This window comes from Cupressus sempervirens, chromosome 3, assembly GCF_028749045.1.
Source record: "Cupressus sempervirens isolate cs-2001-9-10 chromosome 3, ASM2874904v1, whole genome shotgun sequence".
NCBI classification, from domain to species: Eukaryota; Viridiplantae; Streptophyta; class Pinopsida; order Cupressales; family Cupressaceae; genus Cupressus; species Cupressus sempervirens.
In genome coordinates, this window is record NC_143120.1 from 48,815,625 (window position 1) to 48,832,102 (window position 16,478).

Genomic DNA, 16,478 nt, shown 5'->3' on the forward strand with positions numbered 1-16,478 from the left:
TCTATCATTTTATGGTGTACTTGCATGGGCATAAACTAGGTCAAACTGAGGGCCTCCATCATAAACCCTTCCACTCCATGAATAGAGAGCTATGAGCTATCATTCGAGACCTCATTCTTGACCAATCTTGGATATAATGACTCATAGAAATGTGTCAACATTTTAGCACACAATTCACACTCTTACACAATTTCAAATTGTCAACTTGACCTTATACTTATATCATTCATATTGTCAAGTCGACTCATATACAACTTAGAATAACTAATATTCATCACCTCAGTCAGCTAGAACCAATAGATAAATTAATTAAACTCAATATGTCAAAATAAGAAAATCCTTCGCCAGTCAACCCTGCTTGGTAGACACTAACTCAAAAATGATTCTCTTGTATTAACCAAGTGAACTCAGTGAGCACTGCATACTTTCACAAATCCTTTGGTAACCAACTGAGCTCGGTTAACCTTGGCTCCATCCAACTTTTCCTTCAGTAACCAAGTGAGCTCAGTTAACACTCATCTTTTGCAGACTTTCCTTTGATGCCCGAGTGAACTCGATAGATACTACCTTCTAAAGTAGGCAAACAAAGAAAGTCTTGGTAAACACAGAAAATTGTCTTCACTACCCGAGTGAGTTCGACATGCATTGATTGGTTATGATATGACATTTGTGTAACATCAAAGACAATACACAATTAATCAATTGTATCCAACATCTTGATCGTGGTTCTTTGAAATACAATTCTTTAGGCCCACTTTTCTAGTTGTTTGTCACCTCACCCTTGTCCACATTGGGGGGGGGTATGTTTGTTGTTTCTCATGCTTCCTTGGTTCAATTGATCAACTCTTTAGGATTTAGTGTTTTATGTCATTTATATCTTCGAGTTTAGTTCTTTTCCTTTGTGTCTTTCTTTATTTGATAGAGATTATAGTATTTTCTACCTAGACAAGTTCTAGTTCAGTGGAGGTTCTTCAAATCAACAGTCACTTTTGATAGAACTTTGCAAATTCTACATGCTTCAATGGTGTTCTTTATGATCATCTTTTGTTCCTATCTTTTGGAACATTTCCTAGTTTGGAGGCTTCTTCATTCCTTCACTAGTTTCTTTCAACATGTTTTCCATCTCTTTTTAGAGTAGGATATTTCACATGTGGATTTCTCTATTTCTCCTCCTTTCAGAGATTTGGTTGTGCTTAGGTACCTCATCAGGACTTGTTTGTTGGGACCCGAATCTACTATCAGTACTAATTTCTAGGTTTTTAGCTACTCACTAAAATTATCTTAAGGGCAATGTTAGAGTAATTAGATATTTTCTATTTAACTCTAATCTACTTAAGCTAAACTTCAGGTATCTAATGATAAATATTTTTATTAATTATTATGATGCAACCTAGGTTAAACCTTTTTTGAGTTTTGATCTCCTTTATAAGGATGGTCTCTCTTTGTAATTAACTAATTCACTTTTGATAATAACAACTTATCTTTTTTCTCATCGAGAATGTCTCAACTATGGGTCTAGCAATTTATGTTTCCATAGCTTTTTGCTTCTCTCTTCTATAACTAGTGTTTGCATGCAAGTGATTCTAAGGAATGATCACTTTCAAATGAAGAATCAATGTCTCCATACAATTGTCGAAGGATGGTCCAAGCAATGAAAGGGCATTGTGTGTAATTTATAAGATATTAAAAAAATCCTAAAAAATAGTAAGACATATTAGTCCATAGACAATATCATTACTATTAAACCATGAAATTTTCTATTTATAATCACTTGGCTTAGAACACGCCCAAAGAGATAGGACAATAGATCTTGCTCAAGGTAGTGATTCTCTGTCCCCTTTTTCCAAGACAAATAATTCTATGACGTTAGCTTGACAACATAAGGATGAAAATAAATACTAAATGTCATTGATTTCCCACCAAAATGGAACTTTATCTCAGTTTGTGATTACAGAATGGAACACATTAACAACCACCAATCTAATAAAAGAAATCATTCTAGAGAAACTTTGGTCTGTAACATCTACAAATAAAATTGATACTTGATCTTCTAGCTCTCATAGGCTCTGATACCATGTAAAATTTTCCAACTAAAGTTGCAAAAACAAACAAGAATCTTGCTAAAAGAATGAAGCCAAATTACAAATTATAAAGCAAAGAAAATGGACCTGCTAAAAATGAATAATCTATTTCTCATTGATTGATTCTGTTATTACCAAGCATGCGTATTTGTATAGAGATAAACCAATGTTTGACATAACAATTTATGGTGAAAGAATGAGCAAAACCTCAACTGAGCATGAAGGATAACTAAGGTTATCGATAATCACCGTAGTAAATGGATTAAACTGTAGTTGAAATTATTAATGCTAAAACCATAGGAATCAACGATCTACATATTGAATATTGTCGTTCATGCATAAATCTGAGTAGGCAAAACTAGTTTGAACATAAAGTACTGGGAAAACTAAACAATAGGTGTTGATAAACAAATGGTGAAGTCAACATGCAAGAGTTGAAATTAATCACCAACACTAACAAACAACAAATTTTGAGCTAGATTTGGTATATGCATTATGACATCAATCCCTTTAGCTCTATCGTTAGGAAATTGAGTTTTGACTCTTCCACAACTTATCATTTCCAAAGTGGAATTACTAGCAAGGTACACCTTCCCCATCATATTCTTTATACATCATGAAGTACTCTGTGTTGGTTCAAGTGGAAAGATGTGCCTGAATCAAGAAACAATATATTGTACGATAATTGCTTTGCAAAGAAACAATGAAGGTATCAATATCACTTTGAGGAGACTGAGTATCATAAGTCATCTTTTTCACTTCCTTCCAATCCTTTGTCAAATAAAATATACACATCATTGATTATATATTTTAAAAAGACTCAATATCATAAGTAATATTCTCTTTTTCTCCTCTTTCTGTTAGAAAAGCTACTTGCGGAAAACTTCTTCCAAATGCCAACTTATAAGGGAAATATAATAAATTGTAAAAATAAGAACACTAGCAACAATATTCACACAAGATAAACACAAAAAATCAAATTTAACATGGGAAACCCTTTTGGGAAAAACCCACCACCCAAAAGCCCCCGAGAAACTTTGTATTATAATAAACAAATTACATACAAAAAACTCTAGTTTTTGGACAGGCTCACAAGCTCAAATTGTATTACAATCAACGTAACTTTTACAACCCTATAGTCCTCATGAATCCCACAAACATTTATACATTCTATAATATTTTATGGAATCTAGTGCATTAACTGTCAAGAACAAAATGGTTACTAGTAGCCTTGGAACTCATCCATCCAACAGTCAATCATCAATCCGACAGTCACTCCTTCAGGTATTAGGTACTTCCTTCGACCTCTGGACACTCCCTTCAACCTTCAGACACTTCGGCCTTCAACCTTTAGACACGTAGATGCCTTAGTCACATGGATGCCTTGGCCATGCAAATGTTTAAGCGTTTGGTGACGCAGATGCCTCCAGTCTCTCTGTCCCATAAACCATACTCACTAGTCTCCCCATGCTCATACTCATGTACCTGTACTCGTATAAACTAAGCACAATTGACTTGTTAAAGTAGCTTATGTAATCCTACAATGCCTCAACATATGGTGGTCTTGATTCATGTATAGTGCCTCAATGTATGATGGTCATGTTTCGTCGTATGGTGAACAATCATCGTACATGCTCATCACTCCCAACACTTTCCAATCCTTTTAGATATGGTGTTTCTATCCACAATTCTACCATTCTACCTTGAAATTGTTATTGCGAGACTTTGATTCTTATTGTGACTGACTGAATTTTTCAATTGTCAAACATAATCTACAATAGAAAAATATTATGTCACTTGATTGTATACACATCTCTACTCATACTATTCATGGAATTGTATTATGTAGAGAAAATGGTCAAGAATCAAGAAAAAAATGGAGTTTTATAGCTTTTTTTCACTCATAAAACTGGATATTGCTTATTTTGTTACTTTCATTAATTAAGCTGTCCAAAATTCATGGGAAGATGATCAAGAAGATATTGAGATATGAGAAAGGCACATGGGTTTCAACATTCAATATTATGTTTTGAAAGCATTTGAAATTCAAATTAAAGAGATAATTTAGATGACTAAAATCATATCTTATAATTGTTTTTGCCCTGGTTCAAGTTTTATCGTAAAATTTATGTAAAAAAGCTTAATTCTCTTTTCAACTATGATAGTCATTTTTGCATGTACACAAACACTATTGCTCCAAAAGTTCTAGAAAGTATTGAGGAGAAATCAATTCAGCCTACCATAATAATATTTCATTTCAAATTTGGTTGAGAAGAAAGAAACAAAATTGACATACAAGATGACTCAAGAACACAGTACATATATGTTTATAAGTGAAGTTACTACACTCATTGAAATTTAAACAAAGAATTTGCACATGAAGCTTTTTAATAAGTAACTTATGAACACTGTGAATGTTTTCCTAGGTTAATTTACTTGCCAATTTAAAAGTTGTTTGAGTAATGCATGAAATACATAGTTTCAGATGTATACAAAGAGTTTTTTTGAACTGTTGTTCATTGCTTTCTGTATGACAAATTTTGTGTATCTAAATTACAGTATGGCAATTAACAGAAAAAGGGTTTGTGATTTCAGTTAAGTAATGTGAAAAAAACTTCTCAATAAAAACAATTCGCTCAGCAAAAAGTGGGTGCCGAGTGAACTCAACACGCTAACGAGTCGAGTAGAGTTTTCTTAGCAGTAGTGGATGTTGAGGGAACTTGGTCACCAAAGAAGGTAGATCTCAGCAATAATACATGGGCGACAATATGACTGAGTGAGCTCATTCAATGAAGGAAATTGAGTGACACAGTTTACTCATTAGGGAAGGTACCGAGTGAACTCCGTAAAACCAGAGACCAAGTAAGCTTGGTAAGCACCTCGATAGACTCAACTATAACTTGTTAGGAACAAGACTTACACTGACTGAGTGAGCACAAGGAGAGCTCAGTTAACACATGAACCAAGCGAGTCAATAACAGACTTTCTGTCTAAACTTTTCCACCATTAAAACACAAGAAATGAAGAACAAGAGCTTGCTACTCTAATCTTATCAAATACTTAATGCAACATGCATAATAAATAGAAAGGAGACAACAAAGAGCCCAAACAACTGGATCGACTAGCATACTTGCTTGCTTTCAATTCATAAACTAATTCAATTGAATACAAATCTAGGAGTATAGGGCTTCAACCAGAAATAAAATACTTTAACCTATAACTTCTACTTAAAATATAAACTTGCAGCACTTCAAGACTGTGTACAATAATGCTTGGAGAAATCACTACTTCATAGGACAAACAAAACGAACTTCCAAGGAACCAATTGATCTTGTATTGCTACAACTCTGACCCTTTGTTGTTCCTCTTGCTCTTTGAACTCTAGTCTAATTATTCCTTTCTCCTCTGCTCTGATCTGTTGATCTTCCCTCTTCATATAAAATGAATGAGGCTTATTTCCTATTTTTTTGCATTAAAAAAAAAATCCCCTCTTTTATGGATTTCAAACTCACCTACTGAGTTTAAGTGTGTTAGGCAAGTAGGTGGGCATGTGGCTCTAGGACAACTGACTGTTTCAAATTTTTAACACTCCACCTTTGTCCTGAGTCATACAAACAAGGATCACTCTTGATCAAAATCAACTACACGAAGACTCCTTAGGTGCACAAAACTTGTTATGCCCAAAGGCTTAGTAAAAATGTCTACTAGCTATTGCTTAGACTTACAAAATTCTATTTTGATGTCTCCATTTTCTACCAACTCTTTGATGAAGTGATATTTGATTTGTATGTTTTTGCTTCTCCCATGGATTGTTTTTCCTCTCAGCCACTCTATTTTTCTGCGGAGTATAAGTGGTTGTACATATTCTCTTGCTCCCATCCTTTTCATAAATGACACTCTCATCTTCCATCATTACCTTGTAACCATTTTGAATGAGTTGTCCAACACTTATCAAATTGTGCTTGATACCATAGGAAAAATATACATTTTGTATATCCTTCTCACCTTGCTTGGTGCGGACCATAATAGATTTTTTTGTTAAAGTGAGCTTGTCGTTGCACCAAAAGATCAATCTATCAATGCCCAATATAACCACTCAACTTATAGTACACCAAAGGCAGTTAAACCATTGCCATGAATCCTGAGGGGAGCGTTGAACATTTTTCCAACAATCTCTCCCTCAGCATTCTTGGAGGGTTTGAGGATTCGAAGCTGTAACCAAGCTTTGATACCATATGTTAGAGTAAGCTTGCCGTTGCACCAAAATACCGATCTATCTATGCCTGATACAACCACTCAGCTTATAGTGTATAGGAGGCAGTTAAACCCTTGTTACGAATCCCAAGGGAAGTGCTGAACATTTTTTCAACACCTTTGCCCTCTCTCTTTCCGATTTCAAACTCACCTATTGAATTTAAGTATGTCAGGTGGGTAGGTGGGCATGTGGCTCTAGGACAACCGACCATTTCAAATTTCTAACCATGTATTCTTGCGTTTCATTAATGCAATTCATTTCTTCTCTCCATTATAAATTATTTTTTATTTTGCAAATGAAATGCTGTAAGCAGTACTCTTGCTAGTATGATTTTCTTTCAGACGACTCAGGAGAAAGCGAATGTTATATTTTACCTATCTCTGAATTTTCAATCGCATAAATCCTTTTTGCTGATAGAATTTATATTCCAAGGAGCAACAATATATAAACAAAATCTTCAGTTAGGCATAACACTAAAAATCAAATTTAGAAAGGTACCAATGACATTATATATATTTTACTTCAAGCTCAGATGATCTGATCATGGATGAGAAACTACCTGTTTAGTTTAGAGTGAATTTTACCACTCCTAAGCATTCAAGAGGTCCTCGGAAACACAAGAATGGATTTAAATATTGAATTTGGCAATATGATATTAGCTCAAGCATTATATACCTGGCACATTATATTAGAGGCTTCTGCCAAGCACTTCATGAAGATTTTAAATGAAAGTTGTTCAATTTACCATTAAAAAAAAATATTTTGAAATATATTTGGACAGACGCATTAGAGACCAAATGTGTCCATAATAAGCTTTTAATCTCATAACAGGAAACTCTACAAGTGACGATATTATAAAGGGCAACCATAACACAATCTTAACATGTTCTTAGATCCATTTGCAATCTATAAATTATTTTCAATTTCATAAAATGTTTTGAAATTAACCTACAGTAAAATGGTAGATTGGATGAATTTTTTAGTTTTGTTAATAATGAAGTATGTTAATAATGAAGTATGACGTATATTATTAGAGTTCAACTTCACGGTGCCTTAAACTCGGTGACCGTAGGATGCCCTCGAATTCATGACAAGCTGCACACAAAGTAACTTGATTAAATTTTTTCAATTGACGAAAATAATCAGTTAGCAGAAATTATCATGATGGAATTTACGTGAGATTAAGGTTTGTTTGATGTAGATCTTGCTGAGTAGCAGCGTATGTTTCCAATTTATTATTGACTTCTTCCATGATGTCAAAATTAAGGTGGCATGCTTTTTGACTTCTACCAATCTGCATCATATTTAGAAATGGTCAAAACAAAAGGCAAAATTACGATAACAGTAAGGAGTATAGGAAAGCTTGTTACCTTTTTATTAATCGCAGCGTTTTCCAGTTTAAGTGACTTTCCCTGCGTTAAAAGTAAAATCATCAGTTATTTGTAAGACAACCTCAGTGCACTTGTGATTAGCGAAGTATTTGGTTCCAATTTAAAATGCAATACACAGAAAAAGAAAACCAAATTAAGCTAAAATATGATTTAGTAAATGAGAAATATCGAAACCGATGATCACTTGACAAGATCAGTTGACATGCTTAAAAAAGAATACAACTACGAGCTAGAGCATAGTTGAATCAGATCAAGATACTTCATTGAGCCCTATATATCATGCAGGGCGATGAGCAAAACGTGCTGAGTGATTGAACAACAAAATGCATAACCAATCAATGCTCCCTTAAGCAATCAATATTCCCTGAAAACTCTAATTCTTGATTGTTTTTTAAATATCTAAAATAACAAAGGATGTTTTTTTTTTAAATCACTTTTGTTTCTTGATTAGTCTTAAAATAGACTGCGCAGGAAAAGTTGATGAAGGTGTCAAAGCAGGAAGCGGTACGCAGCCGACAAGCATAAATCATTCTTTACTATTTAAAAATTGTTTTTAAAAATATTTAACAATAGTTTCTATTTTTCATTTATTAAAAAAATTGATAACAAATAGGATTCCGTCGACTAGTTAGCCACAGGTCTCAGAGCACGTGCTTTTCAACTAATATATGAATTTCCCATGGCAAGAGTCCCTTATGCATGGATTTCGTAAATTATAGCCCATTTCGAGATGGGAAGTGCCTCTTGAGTGGTTGACTTTAGAAGCAAATTTATCATCTTTGCAGATAGACTCCCAGCAAGTAAGAGGTCGTTCAAGGACCTGAAGGTATTTTAGTAGATATATTGTTTTCAGTGCCTCGGATTGCTGAGATTTGAAGTTATTAAAAGCAATAAATCCAATGCAACTGTCTGGGTTTGTTGCTGAGAATATGTCTATTATTTTATTTTTGGATTACTGTAAAAATAGGGTTTAATTATATTCTTTAACCCTTCACAAAATATTACATAAGATTTTCAAGAGTATTACCAAAGTTTGAAAGATTGCTGACCAAAACACAGAACCAGCAAATCACCCAGCAACCAGCGAACAAACACAAAATGAACTGGCGAAACAGAGAACAACAAAAACACAAGACAGAACAAGCTCCTTCAGAGCTTTGACAGCCTAGTTCCCAATGAGGGCCACCTCCTCCATAGTGTCTTTGATCTGCTTAATGGCTTTGGAAGAAACTGTAGCTTTCTTGCTTAACATACATTATTTTGTTGGCCCTGAGACAACAGCAGAAATAAATTTGTTGCCAACGAAATAAATGCTGGCTGGTAACTTTTAATTTTAAATGGGACAGGAAAATATGTGAAAACAACAAAAAAACGAATGAACGGAATGAGTAGCAGCAACTCAGTTTGTGACAGAGTATAGAAGGAAGTTTAATGCAGCAAAAGATCGTTTGAAAAGTCAGCTTTGGTTGTAGTTTTAGGCCGTTGTAGATGATTAGTTCATAATCAATACTGTAATAAGAGTTCAAAATATTGCGGTTTCCAGTTTCATTTGTGATTTGTATTTTGCTTGGCAACTGTTTGGCAGACAGACTAGCAGCTCTTAGTCCAGCTTTAGAGTCCAGGAGAACAATAGAAATTTGAGTTGCAGAAATGATAGAGAAATGTAGAATGTTATTATTGTTACAAATTTGGTCTTTATATAAGCTGGTTTTGAAAAAAAGTACACTATCATCAATTAAAATAAAGTGTAAATGTGGCTGCTGAGAATATATCTAAAGTGAAAACTTAAAAACCTTCATCATCTACAATATTGCTGACTGGAATAGCACTGAAGTGTTGAATTTAGACAATGATTGCATCAATCTCATAAGTAGTTACTGATAAAGATGTCAAAGTCTAAAACTAAAAATAAGAACAATGAAATTGTTGAATATGTCCCAAAAGTGTATGTTATGATCTTTAGGAGAAATCAAACTCCCAAGACTTAAAAATAGTTATAAACCTTTATGGAGAGAAGACGGATATTTTACCTTGGAAAAAAAAATGAGATAAAAAATAATGTACATAATCTTTCTTATAAAGCCAAGGAATAAACTGGCAGGCAGATGTAACCATACAGCTGCTAAACTAAACGCCCCAATTAAAAAATTAAGAATGGAGTAAATATTAATTTACATTACTAAGTTTTTTAAGTGCATTTTAGGGAGAGATTGTTATCCATAAGCAAGACCCAAGCTGAGTCTCAGCTACACAATTATTTTAGGTATCCAAGGGCCACATACATCATATATACAATCAAATATTCTCAATAAGAAGGAAGGAGACAACATAGCCCCTGCACCCCTCCCCTCCTTTAAGGCGAAATGTAGTCCAATCCATACAAACCAGATTTTTTTCCTTGGGAAGAAGATAGAACCAAGTACGAATGAAAGAATGCTTTCCATTATGGATAGGTATTGCTAGGAACTTGAATCCAAATGTAGGACGATAATGTTGCCTTTGAAATCCAAATGTAGGATGATAATGTTGCCTTTGAAATCTGCTCATGCATTTCCAAGACCTTGGAAGATGATGCCTTAAGCCGTGGATACTGATTTGAGCTTCCTGCCTGCGAAAGTAGAAGCAAGCAGAGGTAGAGGCAGAGGCAGAGCCGGAGGTGGGCAGAAGCTGGCTGGAAGCCACTTCCAGCCAGCCGGAGATTGGTGATCAATCAGTATTTATTTGATCACATTCTCAAACTCCGTCTTTGATTTGCATCATAGATTAAGAGATTTGCATCATAGATTAAAATCTCATCGATAAGTGGCAGATATCTTTGTATCTAGCGAGAACATTTGCAAAACGAGATAATTCAAGGTTTTCTCGCAAGATATTCAAGCTGAGAATTCTTAGTGAAAAGTTGGCCACTTCTCTACAATAAATTATGAACTTCTCATGATAACCTAATTACTTCTCGCCAGCAGCACTAATAAAACTGTGATGCAAAGCGACTTGCCCATTCAGTGTTTACTTCACCATTTTGAGTGTTTGGAGGAGACGAGAAGGGTTTTGGTGGAGAAATAGTATTTGGCAGCCTTGCAGATTGATTAAAAGTGAATTTGAAGTGGATTCAAAGAAATTTTTCAAGCAAGTCCATATTCACAAGTAAATTTTCAAATTTTTTTTTTGTGAAAAATTATCTTGCCATGTTTTAATTGCATCTAACTCTATAGAAACTTTAGAATACCATTTGCAATATTCTCTAACAAAATTTAGAGCATAATGAATAGATCTAGCACCATGTTTTATCAATTTTTCCACAACAAATCATAGTTTCTCAATAATATCATAATCTAAAACATATTTGATTTTTTATTTTAAGTTGCAGCTTGTGTTTAAACTTAAATGTTTTCACTTCAGTTTGTTCTTAAATGTGTTTTAAAATTTGAAATTTGTGGCTTCAATTTGTATTTTCTATGTGCAGGTTGATTTTACATTAAATGGTAAATATAAATTACTCTACAATTGGATCAGTTGCAACATCGAGCAGTGGCTCTGTAGCCACATGTGCATATGGATTTGTAGGCATGTGTCCTAAGGGGCTAGAGATGTGGCAAAAAAAATGCCTTCGTAGGAACCAATCATAATAGAGTGATATGCATAAAATATGAAAACAAAATTTGTGGAGGCATATCTCATTTGAAGTACCACCTTGCAAGCATCAAAATACGAGATACAAAGATTTCTGATGAGACAACAGAGGAAATAAAAAGATAGATGATTGTCTTGCTTGTTACTATTGATGTGTGTATTTTTGCACTACAAAAGGCAGAATCAAATACTTAATATTTCAAGAAGAACCAGTAAACACTCTATCCTTGATATAATGCTAAGCTTGCAAAGTAATATCATGAAATGACTTCAAGGTTCCTTCTAATGTAAGGAAGCAAAGCTGCGCGGAATCGTTTCTCACACTAATCTTGAGAGGACGATTATGTAAATTCAACTAACTATTACAGAGATTTCAATGGACAAATAAACATGTACAAGTAAAACATCATAATAAGAACATAACACAATTTTTATCGTGGGGAAACCCTTCCAAGAGAAAAACCCCACCCTCCAAAACCTGCATAATATATTACCAAACCAAGATGATTACAATACACATGCAATGCAAGATCTTATAGAAGCGCATCAACACAACTTGAGCTTGGAGAGATAACTTCTAGCATTTAGTCTTACAAACAAAACTCAATAATCAAACTCCTCCACAAGCCCTCTTTATATAATGATTTTACAACTTGGAAATCACTTGTGGTTTTACAAAACCATGGGCAAAACAGCCATGCAACATATAACCCATTCTATACATTTGTAACTCCAAGATGGGAAACAACCATTTTAAAATAGTATTCCCATCCATAATTTTGTCCCCTACTTTGGACCCTCATAGAAGCCATGTAATGAGTTGTTTATACTTCAAAAATAGCCCAACTATATTCTACTAGGGACAGGGCACATTTTTAATAACTCATACACCTTTTTCTAACACACAAGCATGTGAAAAACTACCACAAACAAATTCTAGAATTTTTTCAAAAAAGCTTGGAAGGTTGAGACACATGTTTCTCAACATTCTCCCACTTGTTGAACACCTTGCAAGAGTCAAGGGGTCCAAAGTGTCAAATACTTAATTGCTAGAGGCTGAGAGGCCCATAGGCTCTGAACACCATATAAACTTTCTCTGTGCTCAGGAGCCTAGTTAATGCTTCAACAACTTTCACCAAAGCTTCTACTTTCTCTAGCTTCACCTTGTCATCCTCGAGCATAGCTCTAAAAAAATGATATTATACATGAATGTGCATGGTGTTGGCATGAAATGTCAAGTTATTCGCTAGGAAGATTACACTATGACTATTACTATAAATTGTCATTGGATTATGTTTGAACTCTATATCTAAACACAATCTCTTAAGCCAAATGGCTTCCTTGCAGGCATGAGTTGCTATCATATACTCTTCTTCTGTAGTGGTCAAAGTAACCACAACCTGTCACCTTCTCATCCAACTAATTGCACCACCGAATTATGTAAACACATATTCAGTGGTGAATCTTCTTCTATCAACATCCCCAGTGCAATTTGAATCCACATAGCCTTTATATTCCAAGGAATTCTTGTTTCCAGTTCCATGAAAATGTCTAGAGTAGTCTGAGGTACCCGCAAGTATCTAAAGACCCTTTTTACTACATCACAATGTGCTCTTCTTGGATTATACATGCAATGGGAAAGTACTCACATTGCTTAGGTAATGTCTAGTCTTGTGCAAACAATAACATACATCAAAGTTCCAACAACACTCTAGTATGGTACTTGACTCATCTTATCCATCTCCAATGGGGATGTACACTAGTATGAGATAGAAACCTTTGTTTCGATAGTAATAGGACCACTCTATGGTTCAAGGTCTTGCATATTGGATCTTCTCAGAATAGTACCAACATACTTACTCAGGCCTAGCCAAAGCTTTATGTTTTTCCTATCTCTTATAATCTCTATTCCCAGAATGTGCCTTGCTGCACCAAGATCTTTCATTTCAAAATTTTCTGAGAGCTGAGATTTTAATTTTCTAATCAAACATTTTCCTTTGTCAATAAATGACATGTCATCAATATATAAGGCAATAACTAGGAAATAATCACTATCAAACTTAAAATATATATAATGATTTGAATTTCATAGCACAAATCCCAAACTCAATACATATGTATCAAACTTCTAGTACCACACCCTAGGACTTTGTTTTAAACCATACAAGGATTTCTTCAACTTACAAACCAAATAACTTTTACCTTTCAACACATAGTGCTCTGGCTGTGTGGAGAATATGGAGTTGTCTTCTCTCTTTTAATACCACAACGTTAGGAAATGTGTTAAAATTATAAGAGCACTATTCAACATTGTTATCAATTGTCAAATACTTTATCTTCTCTACGGTTTACAACTGAACCATTTCTTTAAATTCTTTAAAATGACTAAAAACTTCAGCTTTACTCCTAAGGAAATAAACCGACATTCTTATCTTGAAATCATCAATAAAAGAAACATAATAAACTAATCTACCAATAGAAGGAACATCAACTGGGCCAAACACATCTGAATGGATTAATACAAAATACATGAGGACTTATTAGAACTTGAGTTAAAAGAATGTGGTTTTGTTTACCATGGATACAATCTAGAAAAAAATCAAGCTCAAGATTGCAATCATTCAACCCATCGCCAAGGTTTTTATTTTTTAAGGTTCGTAGACCCTTATCACCTATGTGGTCGAGTCTTTGATTCCATAACATAGTCTTCTCTGTAAGAAACTTTTATTGAGTGGATAGACCACCCTTGGATACCGAGAAACCACAACCATCTGTTGAGAATAAAACCCTCTCCATCTCCAACAAAAGTAGTCCTTTTCACAATGTTATCAAAAGTACTATTGCACTCAACTGCACATGCATCAAGCTGGTACAATGTATCCAATCTATTTCCACGTTTTATTACCCTAACACCTCTCACCATATTCACACCCTCAAAAAATTGTACATATACACCCGCATCTATTAGTTTGCTAATAGAAAATAAATTCCTTGCTAGTCCTAGGATATGTATGACACCGTCAAATCTTTTAATTCGATCATCAAAAAATTTCAGACAAATACTTCCACGAAAAACAATATCAAGAACTGAGGTATCACCCATTTACACCTTACCACCATCAAAATTTTCATATTTACTACATGAATTTCTATTAGGAGTCATATGGAAAGATGCACCTGAGTCTATCAAGCATGCATTGTCAACTACATGAGTGGACAAGGCTGCGATGAAAGCATCTCCATCTTCCTTCTCAAACTCAAAATCAAAATCTTGTTTCTTCTTCTTCTTTTCCTCTTTGCACTTCTTTCAGAAGTGTCCAGGTTTGCCATAATTTCAGCAGATTGCATTGGACTTACCTAGAGATTTTGATCTCCCCTTACTCTTGGACTTAGAATGACCATGATTCTTTTCATTCTTGCCTATTTCTTTTGGTCTTCCTTGAACACTCAAAGCCTCTTTGGAATTCAGAGAGACCTTCTCATCTCTTCAAAAGCTAGAGAACCAACAACATCCTTCATCTCCAAGATAAATGAAGTGCTCCCTAAGGCCATGACAAGGCTGTCCCATGAGTCTAGCAATGGACATAACAAGATTTGACACATTTCTTCTTCATTCGTCGACACTCTAACAGAGGTCAACTAAGTCACCAATATATTAAAACTTTCTAGATGCCTAGAAATCCATCCACCTTCTTCCATTCTCAAAGAATACAACTTCTTCATCAAGAAAATCTTGTTCACAAGTGATTTTGTTTGATACAACTGAAGTGCTCCCTATGGCCATGACAAGGTTGTCCCATGAGTCTAGCAACGGATATAAGAAGATTTGACATCTTTCTTCTTCATCCATCGATACCCCAATAGAGGTCAACAACATCACAAACATATTAAAACTTTCTAGACGCTCAAAAATCCATCCACCTTCTTCCATTCTCAAAGAATACAACTTCTTCATCAAGAAAATCTTGTTCACAAGTGATTTTGTTTGATAGATCTAGCTTAGCTTCTTCCAAAACTTCTTCACAATAGGTTATTCATGGACATTTGTCAGAATTCAGTCAGCAAGACACAATATGATGATACCTTTTCCTTTTTTCTCTTCACATCATATTGTGCAACTGAATTTGAATCTACGGGCCTCTTCTTATTCTCATTAGCACATGCCATAGATCCCAATCAATCAATAGATCTTCCATCTTAACCTTTATCATATCAAATTTTGTGTCATAAAACTTGTCTACATCAATCCTCCCGATATGCTTGCCATCTTTGCAATCCTACAACACAACAATGAAAACCTCTGTACAAGCTCCCACTCAAACCTTGATTAGCTCAAAAGACCTTGTACCCAACAAATCGAACCAAAATTGGCCTGGCTCTAATATCACTTGTAAGGAAGAAAAGGTGTGTGGAATCGGTTCCTACACTTACCTTGAGAGGACGATTATTCAAATTCAACATACTATTACATAGATTTCAATGGATAAATAAACATGCACAAATGACACATCACAATAAGCACAACATAATTATTACCATGGGTAAACTCTTCTAGGAGAAAAACTCCACCCTCCAAAACCTGCATAATGTATTACCAAATCAATATTACAGTACACTTGGAATGCAAGTTCTTACGATTGCGCATCACCACAATTCGAGCTGAGAGAGACACCTTCTAGCATCGATTCTTACAAATAGAACTCAATGATCAAACTCCCTGCCAAGCCTCCTTATATAGTGATTTTAAAACTTGGAAACAACTTCTAGTTTTATAAAACCATGGGAAAAACAACCATACCACATGTTACCCATTCTTGACATTTGTAACTCCAAGATACAAAAACAACCAAGTTAAAATAGTACTCGTGTCCATAATTTTGTCCCCTACTATAGACCATCATAGAAGTCATATAATGAATTGTTTATACTCTAAAGTCATATAATGAATTGTTTATACTATAGACCATCTTCTTGTAGTATCCACTTGAAATTTTGACCTTAATCATCAGCTTCCATCTTGCTTTCCCTTCTTCAATTCACTTTGCAAAGCAAAGGAGTAGAGCATTAAGCTTGTGAACAAAATTAAAAAATAAAATCACATCATCAAAATTAAACCCAATT

At 34.5% G+C, this 16,478-nt stretch overlaps 1 protein-coding gene and 1 pseudogene across 2 annotated transcripts in view; one reads left to right on the forward strand and one right to left on the reverse strand.

Moving 5' to 3' along the window:
* Positions 1-7,482: 7,482 nt before the first annotated feature.
* The window catches only part of LOC149564732 (MADS-box transcription factor 23-like), a 233,676-nt pseudogene continuing 224,680 nt past the window's right edge, over positions 7,483-16,478 (reverse strand). Inside the window, exons 6-7 of the transcript XR_016361907.1 lie at positions 7,707-7,748; positions 7,483-7,630 (exon numbers count right to left, since the gene is read on the reverse strand). The product of XR_016361907.1 is annotated as an MADS-box transcription factor 23-like (transcript). The remainder of the gene's footprint in view (positions 7,631-7,706; positions 7,749-16,478) is intronic.
* LOC149564733 (uncharacterized) overlaps positions 8,017-16,478 on the forward strand; it is a 50,133-nt gene continuing 41,671 nt past the window's right edge. The window contains exons 1-5 of the mRNA XM_089823328.1: positions 8,017-8,027; positions 8,179-8,231; positions 9,074-9,141; positions 10,348-10,440; positions 11,191-11,209. Coding sequence (XP_089679454.1) covers positions 8,017-8,027; positions 8,179-8,231; positions 9,074-9,141; positions 10,348-10,440; positions 11,191-11,209 — 244 coding nt within the window. The remainder of the gene's footprint in view (positions 8,028-8,178; positions 8,232-9,073; positions 9,142-10,347; positions 10,441-11,190; positions 11,210-16,478) is intronic.